The following is a 20,591-nucleotide window of genomic DNA, read 5'->3' on the forward strand; positions in this document are numbered from 1 at the left end:
ACCATATACAGCAACATAAACTGTTCAGGTGAAGAGTTAATGGTGAAATCAGCAATGTGAGAAGGAAATCAGAGTATCTGAGCATCACAGTATCACAGCATTTACAAAAGTCCGTATTATGGCTATTAATTTTTTTCTTTCTTTGATAATTAACTAATATTTTATTCAATAGTACAATAAAAGGTTGTTTTAATTAATTAATTATTAATTCGTTACATTTATATAGTGCTTTTCTGGGTACTCAAAGCGCTTTACATGGAAGGGGGAATCTCCTCAACCTCCACCAATGTGCAGCATCCACCTGGATGATGCGACAGCAGCCATATTGCGCCAGAACGCCCACCACACACACACCAGCTAACTAATATTTTATTCAATAGTACAATAAAAGATTGTTTTCAAGAATACAATTATTTATTTCAGAGATATATAAAAAAAAATTATCTCAAGTAAGTGTATTTTTTTCTTCCGAGGTGTTTCTGATAAATTTGGGACACAGATGGACCTTCAAGTGGGACTTAAATATGCCATGGAGGGATATATAAAAGTTATTAAAATAAAAATGTAAAAATACAGATCACAATGCAAATGGGAGAATTATGTTACGGTCGTCAAGATCGCATTGACAACATCCCGGATCAACACTGTTCATGTACCGCAGAGTTAGATTAAATTAATTTACATTTAACCAGATTAATATGGAGAGGCACTCTAATATAGACCTTCGTTTATGTGTTTTTTACTTTCACTGCACGGTACATGACGTGAGAACAGTTCGCTATTTAGGTTTGTACGTTAGCATGGACTCACTAACTTTAACGCTAACGTCACCTAGTTTTAGCCAAAGATACCTTGCTGAAGCACAAGATGACATTAACGTTCTGCTTAACCCTCTGGGGTCCGAGGGTGTTTTGGGGCCTGGAAAAGTTTTGACATGCCCTGACATTTGTGCTTTTTTCAGTTGCTTACAAACATTTGAATGTCTAAAGTTTAATAACACTGTAATCAGCACAAACTGGGCTACAATAATATGTGAGCAGCATGTATGTACGTGATTGTGTTTTTGAGAAAACAACGTTTATGCGTACTTAGTGAAAAACTACAATTTTAAAGTCACCGAAATAAGGCCATAAAACACATACAGAACATTTGATCACAAGACGTTTGAGAACTGATCTTGAAGTCTAGAGTTTTTGCTTCAAAATTATGTGAAAATCATCTTACTCATTCACAGAAAACAATATATTGATTTAAATTTTCTAAGACACTTTGTGTAGAAAAGGTATATGCGAGGAGGCGTGAATGATCATGCATAATGCTGTGATTCACACCTGAGAAGACAAAGGCCCGCATAATGAGCCATTCAGTCAGGTGTGTGACTGAGAGGGAATTGCTACAAGAAAGAATGTGAGGAAAAAAGAAATGTATATATTTTTTGTTTGTAGTTTATTTAGAATACATATAACTATCACATAAAATAACTCATGGGAGTGTGTGCATCACATGGTCTTAGCTGTGGTCCAGGTTCTTGTGCGGGCAGGAATCTCAGAGCCTGTGGAACATGTCAACGTCAGTCTCTGGTTTCCATGACCAAGTGGGCTGCTTTGCTTTGGCTCTCTTTGCAACAGGTTCTTTTACACTGTTATTCTCACATCTGAAATAAAAAAGCAAGCATGCTGTTTACACAAACTACATTATTAACATTATTATGATGTTCACTGATACTAGTACTAATTTATCAAAACAAAGAACGCAATTACCACATAGCAAACATAGTTTACCATACAGCAAATAAATCAAATGAAAGTAACGTTTGTAAAATAGTGAATTCACACTTACTCTAAGATTCTGAATGGAGTTGAAAACTGAACGAGCGCCCACTTACTGTGAGAGATTCAGGTGAAGGCAAGAGTGGTGTATTCGGTCCTAAAATAATTTTATAAACAATTGTAAGCATTTTTTCCCACAGTACCTTAGTATAGTATGCATACTTCATGAGAAAACTGTGTTAAAATGTAGTTTCTTTGTTATTGGCATTCTATCAACCACAAATAATATTACCATATAGTCTAGGCATAATAACAGTACAATTACTATACTGTGCACTTACTCAGTATGATTTTTCAGCGAACTCAAAACTGAACGACACGTGTGCCTTTCTTGTGCAATTATGCCAGTGATGCAGCCACAGTCCTAAACGAAAATTAAAACAGTTGTTAGCAATTACCAGAAGATGCATAGCTGATAAATAAATTGCATCACTGATAAGAAAGGACTCTCAGCGCGTCTTCTTCCAGAAGTGAAGTAGCTGAGATGAACTTTAGGAAACGTCGCTGCTTTGTTTGCTGTGATGTGGGCGTTTACATGCGCATTTCACGTGGACTATTGTAATAACAAAAGCGCGATCGGCGCGTGGGCGTGGTCACATTAGCGATAATGAGGGCGACGGCCAAGACTTGACATCGTGTTGGTTTCATACTGATTACTTTGTCACATAATATTTGTTTTCGTCATGACTTACTTCGTTTAAAAGTAGACATGTTAAGCTTTCTATAGATATGTCTCTCATGTGTGTGTGTCAAAAATTCGCTGAGTTTCAGTTCATTTTAATGACGCGTTTCAAACAGATATGCTTGTATGTTTTAATTAGCCTGACTGCTCCAATTTTTGTCTGCTGAGAGGATTGTGTTAAAATAAGGTAAATACAACTCCAATATCCTCCTAAAGATCCCGAAAAAGACCGTTGGCACCTCAGTTCACTCAGAGAAGCTGTCAGTCTCAGCTGTCAATCATGACGTCACACTCCCGTTTTTATAGCATCACTTAACTAACTAAAACCAATTAAAAAAACGAACACTTGAACTTACCTCAGCATGATAAAATCTACATCAAATGACAAAAGCCATCTTTGGAAAAAAATTATTTGAAGTGAAATTTAATTATTTAGTTTGTCTCATGTCCCATTAGATTACATGGAGAGGGCGGGGTTTATGACCTATACTGGGACCAGACACCTGGGGGCGATCGAAACGCGATGGCTTCACTTTTTAAGACACACTTGGTCAAGACAATATCTGTCTAGGCAGGCCAGTGCATACTACCCCGTCTAACCTAAAAAGTTGCCCCATGTATCATCATCTTTACTGTATTTTTGCTGAGCAGTCTTTTGGGTTGCTCACCAATGTAATAGATTTCTCTAATACAAAAAAATTATGTAGGCTTGACCAAAATTTTTGAGGGGAGAAGAATTTATTGAATATGGTAGAGTAGCAGTTCTTCAATAGCGATGTTAGCACGACTTCCTTCAAACAATCTTAACCTTTAATCTTAACCCGTTTCCTGGGGAGGAGAGGTATCCAAAGATCATCAACTGGCCACAGGGTTTTCTCTGGGATCAGTTCTTGGACCCCTCCTCTTCTCCATATACACTACATCACTTTCCTGCTAGGTTTATCAGAAATTATTCTTTGGTGACCAGCTGACCTTCAAGGACCATATTGTAAAGACAGCTCGATCATGCAGGTTTGCATTGCACAACATCAGGAAGATCAGGCCCTTCCAAACAGAGCATGCTGCACAATTTTTTCTGGGCTGGACTATTGCAATGCTCTTCTAGCTGGACTTCCATCATGCGCAATCAAACCTCGACAAATGTTTCAGAATGCAGTGGCACGACTGGTCTTCCATGAGCCCAAAAGGGCCCACTTCACACCTCTCTTTATTTCCCTGCACTGGCTACCGGTTGCGGCTTGCATCAAGTTCAAGACATTGATGTTTACGTATAGAACAGCCACAGGCTCAGCACCCTCCTACTTCCTCCTCACTCTTACAAATCTACATCCCCTCCAGAAGCCTGAGATCTGTAAGTAAGTGATGCCTTGCTGTAACATCACAGAGAGGCATTTTCATTCACCTTTCCTGGCTGACGAAATGATTTTTCCACAATCGTATTAATTAACAGAACACCCAACACGTTATCTGACAGCAACACTAATTTAATCCCATATCCGACCCATTTGACATAAAAACTGGGACCCGAACCTCACTTGCATTAAATCTCCTACATGAGGTAGAAAAAACTTTTCATCAAATTGTGAATAGATTAAATACAGAAAGCAAGCAAAGAGCTCTCCCTTTAATATAATCACTACAGCTGTCAATCAGTCGCAGCACGATTGGCTACACTGCTCAGCGTGTACTGGACCGAGTCAAAATAGTCTTGGTTATTGGACCCACAACCCGCCCGTGCTTGTCACCGTCCAGCCCACACCTGCACCACACCCTTCACATAATATTCCACTCGTTAAATCAAATATTAGCGATTCACCTGCATGTACCTACCCGCATGCAGGACTCTGGCTTCCCCCTTGTGGACAACATAATAGACAACTCTGGCCCCAGAGAGTGATTGTAAATTAAGTCGCCAACCTGACTCTGCCTGAGAGGTAAGGAAGAATACACTTACCCGAGATGATTTTTCTCTGAAATATATGATAGTATATGATAGTTCTTGAAAACAATCTTTTAATGTATTATTGAATAAAATATTAGTTAATTATCAAAGAAAGAAAAAATTTATAACCATATTATGGACTTTTGTAAATGCTATGATACTGTGATGCTCAGATACTCTGATTTCCTTCACACATTGCTGATGTCACCATTAACTCTTCACCTGAACAGTTTATGTTGCTGTATATGGTATCATTGTCCTTGACCAATCCTTGACCATCAAAACATAGGGCTAGACATCACGTTTGGTTCAGGAGATATGACACAAAATACATAATTTGGTTATGGCAGAAAGTAAAATGGTCGCCATGGCAACCACGAGGTGTTTTTGCGATGGCTCCATTTCTGAAAATGTTTAGGGCCGCAAACTATACAAGTGTACCAAGTTTCATGCTATTATGAAAAAGTGAACATTATTTTCACATATCACCTGGACTAACATTTAATCAATAAATTCAATCAGAATAATAAGTTGTTACCAATCAGATGAAATCAGTATCAACAAAGTCCATCTTCTGCAGAAGTGGCACAGAAGCTGCATCTGAAGTTGCATTTAGATAGCATTTTAGACTGTTTAATGCAGCTCAAAGGTGACTTTTACAGTTGCATATAAAATGCACATATAACATTTAAAAAAAAGAAAGAGATAATTTAAATATGATTCCAAAACCACCAGTAGGTGGCGGCAAGTCTTAATAAGTTGAGTCACTGAGTCATTCATTCAAACTTTTATTTAAACAGCTGATTCATTCGGTCATTGAATCATTTTGCTGCATCAAAAAAAAAAAAAAAAGGAGACAAAATCAGCCAACAGAGGGCAGCAATTCAATTTCACAGATTGGATATCTGGAAGAAAAAAAAAAAAAGAAAACAGTTACTGTACCTATACAGAAAGCACTTCACTGTGCTCGTTAAGACCATGGCAAACTCAGCCCCACAAGCCCCCAACAAATAAAGGATTAGGTGATACCAGTTCAGTCAATAATCACACCATTTAACACACAAAAACCGGTAAGAGGCCTATTTAATATAAAAAATAAATAAATAAATAAATAAAAAAACAAATAGTGGGAAGCTATCCCAGCTGCCTAGCAAAGGGTGACAAAAAAACCATAAAAATAAAATAAAAATAAATAATAATAATAATAATAATAATACAAAAAAAATAGGAAAAGAGAGAAAAAAAGACCCACTAGCCAGCTATTAAATCATACATACAATAACTCATGAAAACAAACTGACTAGGAAATAAAGTACATTCAAAACACAAGGAGCAGTCGTAGTTTTATAATCACTTAAGTGAACAAACATGAGAACAGCTACTAGCAATCAACATGCAACAACCTTATAGGGGCACAACCAGATAAATACAAAATGGTCCTGAATTTATTCCATCAGGCAAACACATTCTTTACTTAAAAGACATACACATTGGGACACCTGGTCCCGTACAACTCCTAGCTCCACAGCTTCCTGATGCCTAAAGGACCCCTGCTCTTCCTTTTCACCGGTGCTTTAAATGAATCTGCCCCATTAGCAAACTCTCATGGGATTGGAAGTCACTTTCCAATCGCCACTCCCCACTTGCTACAATTCATTAAACTAATTCCTGTTCCTAGATATGGTACATGTTAACAGTATGTGCTCACTGGGAGTCAAACTCATGACGTTGGTGTTGATAGTTCCACAGTCAAGCTACAGGAACAGTATAATACAATATATGATGTTAATAAGATGTTGCTCACATGTTTTTTCTGGATTTCACAAAATAAGGGATTTTGTTTTTATTTGTACTTATTTATTTATTTATTTAAAAATACATAAAATGCATATATATATATATATATACCGCTCATTAAAAATTAATCTTGCAGCGACATTTTTGATTAATTGTAGAGGTTTGATAGAAGTGGCTGGAAGACCTGCCAAGAGAGCATTGCAATCTTAGTACTTAGCCAGGTTGAGTTGAAGGTGATGGTCCGTCGTCCAACAAGAAAAGTCTGTTAGACATGCTGAAATGCGAGCAGCTATCGTCAGATCATCAGGATGGAATGAGAGGTAGAGTTGAGTGTCATATCAGTGGAGCAGTGTCATGTGTAAATAAGGTCCAGTTGGTTGCCTGATTTGTGAGTAGCCGTAGTTAACACTCGCTTGAGATCAAAAGAGACAAGCAGAGTGTGGAAGTCTGCAGCCTGAGGTTAATCTAGGTGGATGTTGAAGTCTTCAAGCATAACTAGTGGAGTACCATCCTCAGGAATGGGGGGAGTGGGAAAATGAGAAATTATTGGAGAGTGCTGCAGGTGTAGCATTGTCCTCTGGTTTAATCCACGTCTTTGTCAGGGCCATGAGGTTTAGTCTCAAATGACTTGTAATAGAAGTAATAAAATCTGCTTTGTTTACAGCAGACTGGCAATTCCAGAGTCCAATAGAAAAAGAAAGTAGTGTATTAGTAGACATAGGCAAAGTGCGCAGGTTGTTAGGATTGCGCTGCCTACAGTGTGTGATGCATGGTTGAAACCATCACTCATTTTCTCAAAACCTTAAACACAAATCCAAATACTCAAACTAAATTCACGAAACCTCTGACTCTTCCATCAAAATCAAACAATCACTGCGAAAGAATTTCACTTGCACTCAAAATCAACCGGTTCTCTCAGATCACACACACATAAGTCAATAAAATAAACACTTCATTAGACACTACAGAGAAAAATGGAGAACACTGCATACAGAACATTACAGAAAAAAGTATATCGTATTGAGTAAACAATTTTGCAATTCTGCAAAAAAGTATAGGGTCCCACTTTATATTAAGTGGCCCTAATACCTGTGTACTTACATAGTAACTAGATGTGTACGTAGTATGTAACCACAGTGTAAGTACACATTGGTACATAGTATCTAGAGCTGTAATATTTCTGTAACTACACATATGTAACAACCCACTGAATGGTTTGTGTAAGTACAAATGTGTAACAGGACATTTGTAACAACACTTTTTTTCACTTCACTGAGTACTTGTGTAACAGGAATTATATAGCTCCATTTCGTAACAACAATATGTATAAGAGTAATTGGAACCATTTGATCCAGGGGGTGGAGATGGGTAGGTTTAGGGATATGTAAAGTGGGAGGAGTTGAGTCTAGCTCCCAAGATTACCGTTATAAACATGAGCCACGTCCAAAAGGTAAAGGGGGAGGTGCTGCTACAATTGATAACAATATTTTCAGTATTTCTCAGAGGGCAGGCTTCAAGTATAACTCGTTTGAAGTAATGGTGCTTCATATAACATTATCCAGAGAAACAAGTGTTAATGATAAATCCCCTGTGATGTTTGTACTGGCTACTGTATACAGGGCACCAGTGCTGGCTGCAGATAAAGTTTTAATTGTGATTTTAATATCCATGTTGATAATGAAAAAGATGCATTGGGATCAGCATTCACAGACATTCTGAACTCTATTGGACGTGTCAGGACCTACTCATTGTCAATATCATACTCTAGATTTTAAACTGTCACATGGAATTGATGTTGATGATGTTGATGATGAAATTATACAGCCAAGCGATGATATCTCAGATCATTATCTAGTCTTGTGCAAACTTCATATAGCTAAAACTGTAAATTCTACTCCTTGTTACAAGTATGGTAGAACCATCACTTCTACCACAAAAGATTGCTTTGTAAGTAATCTTATGGAATTGATGTTGATGGTGTTGAAATTATGCAGCCAAGCGATGATATCTCAGATCATTATTTAGTCTTGTGCAAACTTCATATAGCTAAAACTGTAAATTCTAATCCTTGTTACAAGTATGGTAGAACCATCACTTCTACCACAAAAGACTGCTTTGTAAGTAATCTTCCTGATTTATCCCAATTCCTTAGCATTTCCAAAACTTCAGAACAACTTGATGATGTAACAGAAACTCTGGACTCTCTCTTTTCTAGCATTTTAAATACAGTTGCTCCTTTACGCTTAAGGAAGATTAAGGAAAACAGTCTGACACCGTGGTATAATGGGCACACTCGCACCCTAAAGAGAGCAGGCCGGAAAATGGAGCGCAGCTGGAGGAAAACAAAACTAGAGGTATTTCGTATTGCTTGGTGGGAAAGTAACCTATCCTACAGAAAAGGATTAAAAACTGCTAGATCTGATTACTTTTCTTCTCTTTTAGAAGAAAACAAACATAACCCCAAGTATTTATTCAATACAGTGGCTAAATTAACGAAAAATAAAGCATCAACAGATGCAGACCTTTCCCAAGATCAGTTGGGAAACGTCCCTTTCCTTCCAAGATCAATACTACTAGAGATAAAATTATAACCATGCAACCGTCAGCCACAGTATCACATCAGATAGTGCACTATAGATCCCGAGTAACAATTCCACTCATTATCTGCTATAGGACATGAAGAATTGCATAAACTTGTCAAATCATCAAAACCTACAACATGTATGTTAGACCCTATTCCATCTAAGCTACTGAAAGAGGTGCTTCCAGAAGTCATAGATCCTCTTCTGGCTATTATTAATTCATCATTTTCATTAGGATATGTCCCCAAAACTTTCAAACTGGCTGTTATTAAGCCTCTCATCAAAAAACCACAACTTGACCCCCAAAGAACTAGTTAATTAAAGACCGATCTCGAATCTCCCTTTTCTGTCCAGGTAGTATCCTCACAATTATATTCCTTAGAGAAAAATGGTATCTGTGAGGATTTCCAGTCAGGATTTAGACCGTATCATATTACTGAGGCTGCTCTCATTAGAGTTACAAGTGACCTGCTCTTATCATCTGATCGTGGTTGTATGTCTCTATTAGTGCTACTGGATCTTAGCGCTGCGTTTGACACTATTGACCACAACATTCTTTTGAATAGACTAGAAAACTTTGTTGGCATTAATGGAAGTGCATTAGCATGGTTCAAATCGTACTTATCTGACCTCCATCAATTCGTAGCAGTGAATGAAGAGGTATCATATCGATCACAAGTGCAGTATGGAGTACCTCAAGGCTCAGTACTAGGGCAGATACTTTTCACGCTTTATATGTTACCCTTGGGAGTAGTGGTTAAACGGATCGTAGTTGATCCGTGATTCGTACGGACCAAGCCCCACGGTTCAGCACGCATGTGATCCGCGGATTTATTGCAAAATTTAACCATAATAGAATAAAAGTTTATCAATTGTACGTGTTTACACAAGCAAGCAATTTTAAACCATTCTAGCGAAAGAAAAGGCAAAATGGAACTCGATTCGTTACTCGCGCACTGTTTTCTATCACAGCCGCACAAACATGAAGCTCATGCAGAGAGGCACGTTTGACTGCGCGCGAACACCGAACTGAACCATCTTTCCGATCTCATTCACTCTTTGCCTTTGAACTAGTCTCGCATAGCCAGACCTTCAGACATTACGCTCCCAGTATCTCAAGTGGTGTCAGAAGTGGGATGGCCAGCCGCAAGACAGTGCCTGTTGGAAGACGCACCAGGAAGGGTCTAAGGTCCCAGAGAAAGACTGTTCTGGAGGATGTGGCTTGGGACACACTGGACGAGGAGGAAGAGGATGCCGGGGCATGCTTCAAAGCCAGTTCTCCTCAGCACACACCAGTTACAACCACCACAGAGAGTGACATGGTGTCTGTAATGCGAGACTTTCTGGCAGCCCAGCAGAAACGGGAGGAAGGTCTCATGTATGAACTCAGGGGACTGCGAGAATCAATACAACGACAGAACACACCAGAGTCTCCTCAGAGTCTACGCTTAGAATTACAGATGCCTGCAGCTTCTCGCAACATGGCATCATAAGTAAAACGACATCAGACTCGTAGATTCGCAGGGAACAACACAATTCCACCCTCTGCTACGACAAGAACCAAGGATGCCAGCATACTGTAGCGTCTGCGTAGAATCATGCATGATCTTTGGGTTTTATGGCTTAAGAGACCCTTTTAGCTTTTGACATTTGCATATAAATTACAGTCCTGGTCACAGACTTTACACTTATATGGGTGCTAAATGGCCAATGTTATAATTAGTCATAAATATTTCCCTGTTGAGCTGATTTACTACAATACCAAGAAGGAGAGGATATAGAAAACTACCTCCGCCGGTTTGAACGGTTGGCAAAGACTTGGGGTTGGCCTGAGGAGGAATGGGCGTGTCGGCTGGTGCCCTTACTCACCGGAATGGCGCTTGAGGTGTACATTGCTATGGACGAAGACAGGGCCGATGTCTTTGAGGACCTCAGAGAAGCACTGCTGGAGAAATTTAATATTTCAGCAGAGACCTACCGTCAACGATTTAGACAGACATCAACACCCTCAGGAGAGACATCTACCGAGACCTATAACCGTCTAAAGGGGCTCTATCTTCGCTGGGTCAGACCGGAGCAACGCACTAAGGAGGAGATAGGAGAGATCATCATCCTAGAGCAACTCCTTTGCGTTCTGCCCTATGAGGTTTGGACCTGGGTAAGGGAACATGAGCCGACGGATGGACTGATGGCTGCCAGACTTGCAACACAATACCAGAATGCACATCGGGGAGGACAGTCACATCCACAAACAACAACGAACAGAGGTCGTCGAACGGGGGAATGAAGGTAACATCTCTTGTTGGGGTGTTGGGGTGGTTGAAGGGTTACCCGTGGGAATGTCGCCACAATAACAGACCGCAGTGTAAAACTCTCGGACGTATTTTAAAGATTCTATGCCGCAAACTTTAAATATTTCACATACTTTTGAAAATCCAGCGTTTAGTTGATCCTGATAAGCACTCGTCGTCACAGTTGTAAGCACGACGGCTTTCTTCTTTCCTGAGGGGGTTTGGCGCCACGGCATCTTTGTTTCCAGGCGGAACGTTAAAGAACGCGCCACACTCACGCCTCCGGGAAATCCTGTACAATTCAACCAATCCGACGACGACTTCGACACTCCTGAAGTGTTTCCACTTTTGGTGCCGTATGCATCAGACGTTTAGCCAACGTTCCATGGACTACCTTTGAACAGACGCATATAAACATAAAATTATGACAAAATACCGATCTCGACAATCATTGTGGCAAATGCAGTCTGTTGTGTCTTAAGTGAACGAGAACAGCTGAGAATGAAATCGGATGTGTGTCATTAGGCTATATTGGATCCATGGTCTTAAAGGGGCAGCAGCCTAATAATACCTGCTGCTGTCATTATGCTCATCAAACTACAAAACACATTTTTGACAAAGATGAATCTAATTTTTAATTTATATAGTGAACACTATGCAGTTATTTTTTTGTACATTTCTGTATCTGAATATTACCGACCTTATTTGTAACATTGTTCTGTTGTATTTATCTATGCTTGTAATTTGTGTAGCCTATTAGTTCTTATTTTTACTGGCTGTTCACTTGTCTCTTTAATAATGTTTGAACTTTCTTAGGCTAAGAGTTTTTGCTGTGGTATCGTACTTATGGAAAGCACAGTTACATAGATTTTTTTTTCTTGATCCGTGGCTCAAAAACCGTAATATGATCCGAACCGTGAGATATGTGATCCGTTGAACCACTACTTGGGAGATATCATCAGGAAACACGGTGTTAGCTTTCACTGTTATGCTGATGATACTCAGCTCTATATTTCTTCACGGCCCGGCGAAACATACCAATTGGAAAAACTAACGGAATGCATAGTCGATATAAAAAACTGGATGGCGAGTAATTAAAAAAAACTGCTAAATTCTGAAAAAAACAGAGGTGTTAATTAAACCTCCGCATGTAATAACCTAGAACACTGTCTAACACTTGATGGCTGCTCTGTCAATTCTTCGTCATCAGTTAGGAACCTAGGTGTGCTATTTGATAGCAATCTTTCCTTTGAAAGCCACGTTTCTCGCATTTGTAAAACTGCATTTTTCCATCTCAAAAATATATCTAAATTACGACCTATTCTCTCAATGTCAAATGCAGAAATGTTAATCCATGCGTTTATGACCTCAAGGTTAGATTATTGTAATGCTTTACTGAGTGGTTGTTCTGCACGCTTAATAAACAAACTCCAGCTGGTCCAAAATGCAGCAGCTAGAGTTCTTACTAGAACCAGAAAGTATGACCATATTAGCCCGGTTCTGTCAACACTGCACTAGCTACCTATTAAACATAGTATAGATTTTAAAATCTTGCTTATTACTTATAAAGCCCTGAATGGTTTAGCACCTCAGTATCTGAATGAGCTCTTGTTACATTATAGTCCTCCACGTCCGCTGCGTTCTCAAAACTCTGGCAATTTGATAATACCTAGAATATCAAAATCAACTGCGGGCGGCAGATCCTTTTCCAATTTAGCGCCCAAACTCTGGAATAACCTACCTAACATTGTTCGGGAGGCAGACACACTCTGTCAGTTTAAATCTAGATTAAAGACCCATCTCTTCAACCTGGCTTACACATAACACACTAATACGCTTCTAATATTCAAATCCGTTAAAGGATTGTTAGGCTGCATTAATTAGGACAACCGGAACTGGTAACACTTCCAATAACATATGATGTACTTGTTACATCGTTAGAAGAATGGCATCTACGCTAATATTAGTCTGTTTCTCTCTTATTCCGAGGTCACCGCTGCCACCAGATCCAGTCTGTATCCAGATCAGATGGTCACTGCAGTCACCCGGATCCAGTACGTATCCAGCCCAGATGGTGGATCAGCACCTAGAGACGACCTCTACAGCCCTGAATGTCAGCGGAGATCAGGACAACTAGATGAGCCCCGGAGACAGATCCCCAGTGAAGACCTTGTCTCCTAGTCGGCCACCGGGACAGGACCACAGGAACCAGTTGAGTCCTCTGCACAATGTGACTTTGCTGAAGCCTGGAATTGAACTGCTGGCTTCGTCTGGCCAGAGGAGAAATAAAATGGATTGTAACTGTAAATCATATTTTTCTCTAAATGTTGTTTTATCAGAGTAGAAACTTGTAATCCTACTCATGATGAATTTCATTATTTTGTTCAATAAACGTTTAATTGTTAAACCTTTTATGCAATATTACGTCTGTGGTGTTATTTCAAAATGTATGAACAATTGAACATTTCTTTTAAAAACTGAAATTTAAATGATCAACGAAACTGAACCCTTAAAGTAATTTATTTATTTATTAATTATTACCTAAAGTTGCATATCCCTGCTCATTTTAAAACAAACCAAAATTTTACTTCAAATATTGGTAACACCATAGACATAAGTGGTTGTCACCAGTGTTTGATTAAAATTATTTAAAAATCAAAATGTTCTTAAGCTTCTATTTTAATTGATATAGCATATTAAACAAATTTTAAATGCATAGCAATACATTTTATATATATATAAAAAAAGCATTTTTACAAATTCTGCCTCTCATTTGCCGCCCCAATTGAAGAATGACCCATCTAATAGTAAACGTTCAATAGCAATAGATGTATTGCAGATGAGCAGATACTCTAAAAATAGAAGAAGAGGATATAGTACGCGGTTTGTATAAACTACATCCTTTTTGATTTTTTTGTGTTGTGGAAAAAAGTTGCAAAAGTTTGGAACAACATATAATGGTGAGTAAATGATGGTTTCATCAAATATTCTTTGATCTGCTGAGCAGTAAAGAGCTTCACCAGAAAGTATCAGAAACATTTAATGAAATCCTTGTATTACTGATATGAATAAAACAGTCTTTAAAAACAAAACCTACTTCTTAAAAACAAAACTTACTTGTGTCATCATGATAGTATGAATATTACTTTTTTTTTTTTACAGAATTCCATGGAGGTGTAGCTCATTATGATTAAAATGACTTACTTCCTCCTTGGAAGAAGCCAGTGATGTAATCTTATTGTTCCTGTGGTGTGAACCTTGTCCCATTGTCATTGATTCATTGCTCCAACTTCCTCTTTGGTTAAAAAGTTGACAGATCTGTAATGAGTCTCTATGTCATAGGCAGCATGCTCATCATGTGATGTGTGTCTGTATTTATTTTATCAAGTAGGATTTCAAAACAGCCTTAGAAGTAAACACTATGCATGTTTAAGGTAAAAAAAAAAAAAAAGTGGTTATAAAATACAGTTTTTTTATTCATTAGGAAAAAGAGCCAAGCCTGTTCCACATAATCAAGAGCCTGGAGGAATATTAATAACATTCTTCAAATATTATTTTAATAGAATAATAATAGTGCCATAGTTAAATATGTGCCAATGTATATTTGATGGGTTTCCCCATCTGAGTCCTGGTTCCTCCAAAGATTTCTTCCTATCTATTTGAAAATCATCAGTTTTCATCTGTACAGTCTACAAAACAGGCAATGTAGATCGATTCCGGAAAAGTATTATATTGTTTTACTTGGGAGATATCATCTGTAGATAACACATTAATGTGATTATCTTTGCTGATGTTTCTCTATTATGTGTCTGTTGTCTATAAATATGCCAAAAGAGCTTTTTTTCTTTAACAATGACAAAGATCTATTCTATTCTATTATATTCTATCCTATCCTATCCTATCCTATCCTATCCTATCCTATTCTAAAATCTTAGAGATTTTTCCTTGCAACAGTCACCTTTGGTTTGCATACTGTGGAAGACACTGTTGTTTGTTGTTTGTAAGACACTGTTGTTTTGTAGAGATGCTTTTGTAAATACTTAAAGGTGTTTATTGTGAAGGATGCCAAGAATTGATAACCATATCACCATCATAAAATAAAATGGAAAGTTAAGGATGACTTTTCTTTTCTTTTGTTTTCTATTTTACAGAAGCACTCAAGTTTGTCTGAAATCCATAATTTTGTGCAAAACCTAATGATCCATTTTATCCACCAATTTGAGAATGATTCAAGAGCATCTTGTGCTTCAATATAGGCAAAGAAATCTGATCTTTAAACAAAGGAGTTCACACACTCAATGGCATAAAATTGCAGATTTTATTAAAGACCAAAAAATAGGGCAGAATTTTTTTATCTTTACTCATTTTGCATCACAATGTTTGATTTCACTATATATTAGACATGCTATATTACAATATCATGGTCCACTGTATCAAAACATCAGATAAGTCTGAAAGTCAGAGACTGAAAATGTGGCTTAAATGCTTCTTTTTGTGTCATCTCCAGGTGCTCTGACTGAATGCTACGATGAGCTGGGGAATCGCTACCAACTGCCCGTCTACTGCCTCTCCCCTCCTGTCAACATGATCGAGGAAAAGAGCGAGTCGGAGACCCTTGAGATCCCAGAAGCTCCAGCTAGCGAAGGCCCGGAGTGCCAGTTGCGTCTGCGTCTCTCCACGGGACGAGATCTACGCCTGGCCGTTCGCACCAGCGACAATGTCCAGCAGATGAAGCGCCGTCTGCAAACCCAGGAAGGTGTATTGGCCACCAGCCAGCGCTGGTTCTTCTCAGGCCAACCACTCGCTGACAAGATGAAGCTGGAAGAACTGAAGATCTCCAGAGACTATGTCATCCAGGTGATTGTCAGCCAGCCTCCTACAACCCCACCACTGCCGCAGAACCCCACTCCTGTGGAAAACTAATGCCTCATTGGGGATATTAACCACCACACCAAGTGCGCATGTGAGAGGATATCAATGTGCAAGATTGCAAGATTGCAGCAAGGATTGGATTGGCCATTCGAGTCTAGAGTGATGAACCTCTAGAGGCTTCTCCCTTCAAACACTCACTGCCTTTGACTTACAGCTTTTCTAAGGGAGTTGAGACTCAGATTTTCTGTTTAAAAGCCTCAGGTCTAGAAAACTGGAACCCTGAATTGATCAAGAGAAGTCCAAAAAGTATGGATTTGGCAAGGGAAACTTAATAATGCTTTGTTATTTTTAAGATTATGGAGTTATAAGCTTCATATTCTTTTCTCTTTTTTTCTTGTGACGAGATCATATGTCTGCAAGGCAGACCAGAAGTGTGGACCTACCTGTGTCTGTAAGAACTTGAATTCTGAAACAGAGACACTTGGGGCCAAAAGGACATTTTAAACTGCTATTGGCTTTTAGCAATAGGAAAATCACTTGTTGGACTGTTTTCATATTTTTTTTCGTTTTTATTAAAAACTCTGTAACCAAAAATATATAAAGATTTTTAAAAAGAGAAGATCTGTTACGTCACAAAAACAATGTCAATTTTGGTTTTTCCGATTGTCCAGCATCTTTAATCCCTGTTTTTTTTTTTTTTCAGATAACCTTACAATTACATAAATTCTCTAAACAGCATTTGTTCAACTCTTTCATTTCAAACGAGGGTAAGTTTATTAGTCATGTAGACAAGTAGATCAGCTGTTTGCCATTTGCCTCATTTTTAATCATGTGCTTTTAGTGGAGGTGGTGGTCGTCACATTTTGCAGATAGATTTCAGTCCAGGGAGTTATTCAAATTGATTTCCTCCAACAAACAAATTTAATTTTCTCACTCTCTGTCAAACTGTATGCAGAAAAGTGTGAAATTGGAATATAAAAATATACATGTTTTTATTTTTTGTTTTCCTTTATGTTGAGAGGGATAGTTGGGCAGGAAATGACGAGGAGCAGTGATAATATGTATATAGACAGAAAATGACAGGAACCAGACTCAAATAAGCAGCACAGCTCAATATGCCATAGTATGTGTGCTGCTGACTGCTATTCTGTAACTCTGAACTGTTTTTAAATGGATTCAGGGCTTTGTCCTATTGAAAAGAATTAAGAGTTGAAAAGAGGGGGAAAAACAAAATATCAAATATCAAAACAAGTTTTATTTATTTTTAAGGAAATATGGTAAATATTTCAAGGAATATTTTATATATTTAATTTTAATTTAATTAAAATGTGTTTTGTATTTATTTAATTTGTATTTGGTTTATTTAATTTAATGAAATACAGCAAATATGTTTGATATTTATATGAATTAATTCTTGGTAATAATACAAAATATCCACATCGCTTTTTGTGCAGAAGTCTGTTCTAGGTACAAGGGTTTATTTGACCCCACTTATGAGTTTCATCATGGTTGAAGCCTATAGGGGTAACCATGTTTAATGAGACAATTGGCTTGGATTTGTGTTTTTCCATGTGTGACCACCTGTGTGAGCCTCAACTCTAACTCACAAGTTAAATATATGCTTTATTCAGCCTATTCAATTAGTCTTCTGTGTTATGATGGGGAAGTCACAGTTCACCCTTTTATATAGTTTTTATAGAGGTGTTGCTGTTAATAATAAATAAAATTAGGTTTCTAGGCCATCATTAATTCACATATTAGAGGAACTGACGGAACTATACACAATAAAAAATATATAGGGATATTAGATTATATTATATATGCTTGTATTATAAAATAAATCTTTATTTTGGATACATTAATTGGTATACATTGGTCAAATAAACTCCTTATCAACATGAACTTATATCAAACAATCCCTAAAGGAACAGTTTCAGTCACGCTTTGATAGGAAAGGAAGAATTGTCTAAAATCGTGAAATCATCTAAATTAACAACACGTTTTAATAGTGAAGTGACATGTGGCCGAGTATGGTGACCTATACTCGGAAATTGTGCTCTGCATTTAACCCATCCAAGTGCACACACACAGTAGTGAACACACACACACACACACACAAACACACACCCACCCACCCCCAGCACACACACAGAAAACTTTAGAAACTGTTTAGAAATCTAATTCAAGGAAGTGATTTTGCCCAGAGCAAGCAAAAAATGAGCTGGACCTGAGACTCGAACCTGCAACCTTCAGATTACCAGTCCGACCCTATACCTACCAAGATATAAATATAAAAAAATAGATGTTTCCAGAAGTCATAGAACCTCTTCTTAATATTATTATTCATCATTATTATAAGGATATGTCCCAAAAACTTTAAAGCTTGGCCTTGTATTAAAAAACCACAGCTAGATACTAGAGAATTAGTTAACTACAGACTGCTTTCAAATCTCCCTTTTCAATCAAAAATACTAGAAAAAGTGGTGTCTTCACATAGTTATGTTCCTTCTTGAAAAGAAATGGTATTGTAATAATTACTGTATTTAATTAGCCGCTGCCACCACCTTTAATTCTTTAAGCCAGTGTGGTCTGGCACCAGGAGACAACACACCACCATGACTTCAATCACAACAGGTAATTTTATTAAGAGAAGGGACTGCAGGACAGGCTAAACACAACCTAGAAAGCCTTAGGGCAGTGTGCTACATAAATTCACTCACTTCATTGGTGACAACTCATAAGATCATGAGTGGGGTTGAAGGAGCTTGTTGCAGTCCGTGGAACACCGCTTGTTGCACACCGTTACGTAATGGGAAATGCGAGCCGCGTGTCGTCAGTCCTCACAAGGACTTCTGCACATGACAGTCTCAGCCACAAAAAGAGAGGACAGCAATAGAAGCCTGTTCAGAACGGGCATGGTCCATACGCTGGCACGCTCTGGCAGTTCAACAGTTAAATAACACACACAATAAAGAACGACGGCACTCCTAACTCCCCGTCCCTACTTACGCTCACCCTGTCCCCGCTATCTATCTATCTTCATCGTTGACGGCTCTTAACGACCGCGAACGACACCCCCCTCCCAACAATATCTGAGTACTGCCGTCCTATTTCGGCTTGTAAATAGACCGACAGCCAGCCCACATCCATTCTCTTTTGCACTCTTTTTAATCCTTCTCACCCCAATCTCTGAATACACAGATCACACCCTCGTTCCCCAATCAGTCTCTTTAATTAGTTGTCAGTACGGTGTTCAGTCTCATTAATTAGTTGACAGTACGATATTCCAAACACAACACACATCACAGTATCTCCAAGGAATTGCAGTCAGGGTTAAGACCATTTCATACCACTGAAACTTCACTCATCAGAGTTACAAATGACTTGCACCTATCTTCTGATCATGGTTGTATCTTTCTATTAAGTCCTACTGGACCTCATTGCTGCCTTTGATACCATCAACAATAACATTCTTTTGGACAAGCTCGAAAACTATGTTGGCATTAGTAGAATAGCATTTCAATTGCAATTCAAAATATACTTTTCTGACCGTTATCAAATTCAACACCCAGCCCTATATTTCATCCAATGCCAGAAGAAGCATTCCAATTCACAAAACTAACTGAATGCATAGTTGATATAAAAAATTGGATCACTAGTAACTTCCAACTACTAAATTCAGAAAAAAAGGTTTTAATTAATGGACCAAAAACCTCCATAATAAGCAAGAATACTGCTTAACTCTTGATAAATATCTAGTCTTTGTCATCAGTCAAGGTTTGAAAAGGTATTTGAAAGCCACATTTATAGCATTTGTAAAACTGCAATTTTCCATCTGAAATATATCTTTAAATTATAACATATGCTCTCAGTTTAAAATGCAGAAATGTTAATTGATGCATTTTTGACCTCAAGGCTAGATTATTGTAATGCATTACTGGGTGGTTGCCCTGCGAACTTAATAAACAAACTCCAGCTGGTCCAAAATGCAGCAGCTACAGTTCTCACTAGAACCAAAAATTATATTAGCCCGGATATGATCATGTGATCATATTAGCCCAGTTCTGTCAACACTGCACTGGCTCCCTATTAAACATTGTATACATTTTAAAATTATGCTAATTACTTATAAAGCCCTGAATGGTTTAGCTCCTAAGTACTTGAGCAGGTTCATATCGCGTTATTGTTTTCACATCTCAAAATTCTGGCCAGTTAATAATACCTAGAATATCAAAAATCGACTGCAGGCAGTAGAGCACTTTTCCTATTTAGCACCCAACACTCTTTTAGTTTAAATCTAGATTAAAGACTCATCATTTTAACCTAGCATACACATAACACATTATCACATTTCTATAATTTCTATAATTCCCTTAAGAGATTGTTGAGGCTGCATTATTAGGGCATTTGGAACCGGGAACACTTCCCACAACACCCAATACTGTTACATCGTACAAAGTATGGCATCTATGCTTACATTAGTCTGTCTGTCTCACCCTTATCCTGAGGTTACTGTAGTCAGCCAGATCCGGTCCGTATCCTGACCAGATGGTGGGCCTGCTCCTAAGAAATGACCACGACACAGCCCTTCACAGT

At 38.2% G+C, this 20,591-nt stretch overlaps 1 protein-coding gene across 1 annotated transcript in view; it reads left to right on the top strand.

Annotated features, from left to right (window-relative positions):
• LOC107742630 (ubiquitin domain-containing protein 2-like) overlaps positions 1 to 16,569 on the top strand; it is a 26,050-nt gene extending 9,481 nt beyond the window's left edge. Inside the window, exon 3 of the mRNA XM_016555680.1 lies at positions 15,631 to 16,569. Coding sequence (XP_016411166.1) covers positions 15,631 to 16,046 — 416 coding nt within the window. The 3' untranslated portion in view covers positions 16,047 to 16,569. The remainder of the gene's footprint in view (positions 1 to 15,630) is intronic.
• Positions 16,570 to 20,591: the final 4,022 nt, after the last annotated feature.

The sequence above is a fragment of the Sinocyclocheilus rhinocerous genome, unplaced genomic scaffold (assembly GCF_001515625.1).
Source record: "Sinocyclocheilus rhinocerous isolate Xijiao unplaced genomic scaffold, SAMN03320098_v1.1 scaffold5761, whole genome shotgun sequence".
In the NCBI taxonomy this organism is placed as follows: Eukaryota; Metazoa; Chordata; class Actinopteri; order Cypriniformes; family Cyprinidae; genus Sinocyclocheilus; species Sinocyclocheilus rhinocerous.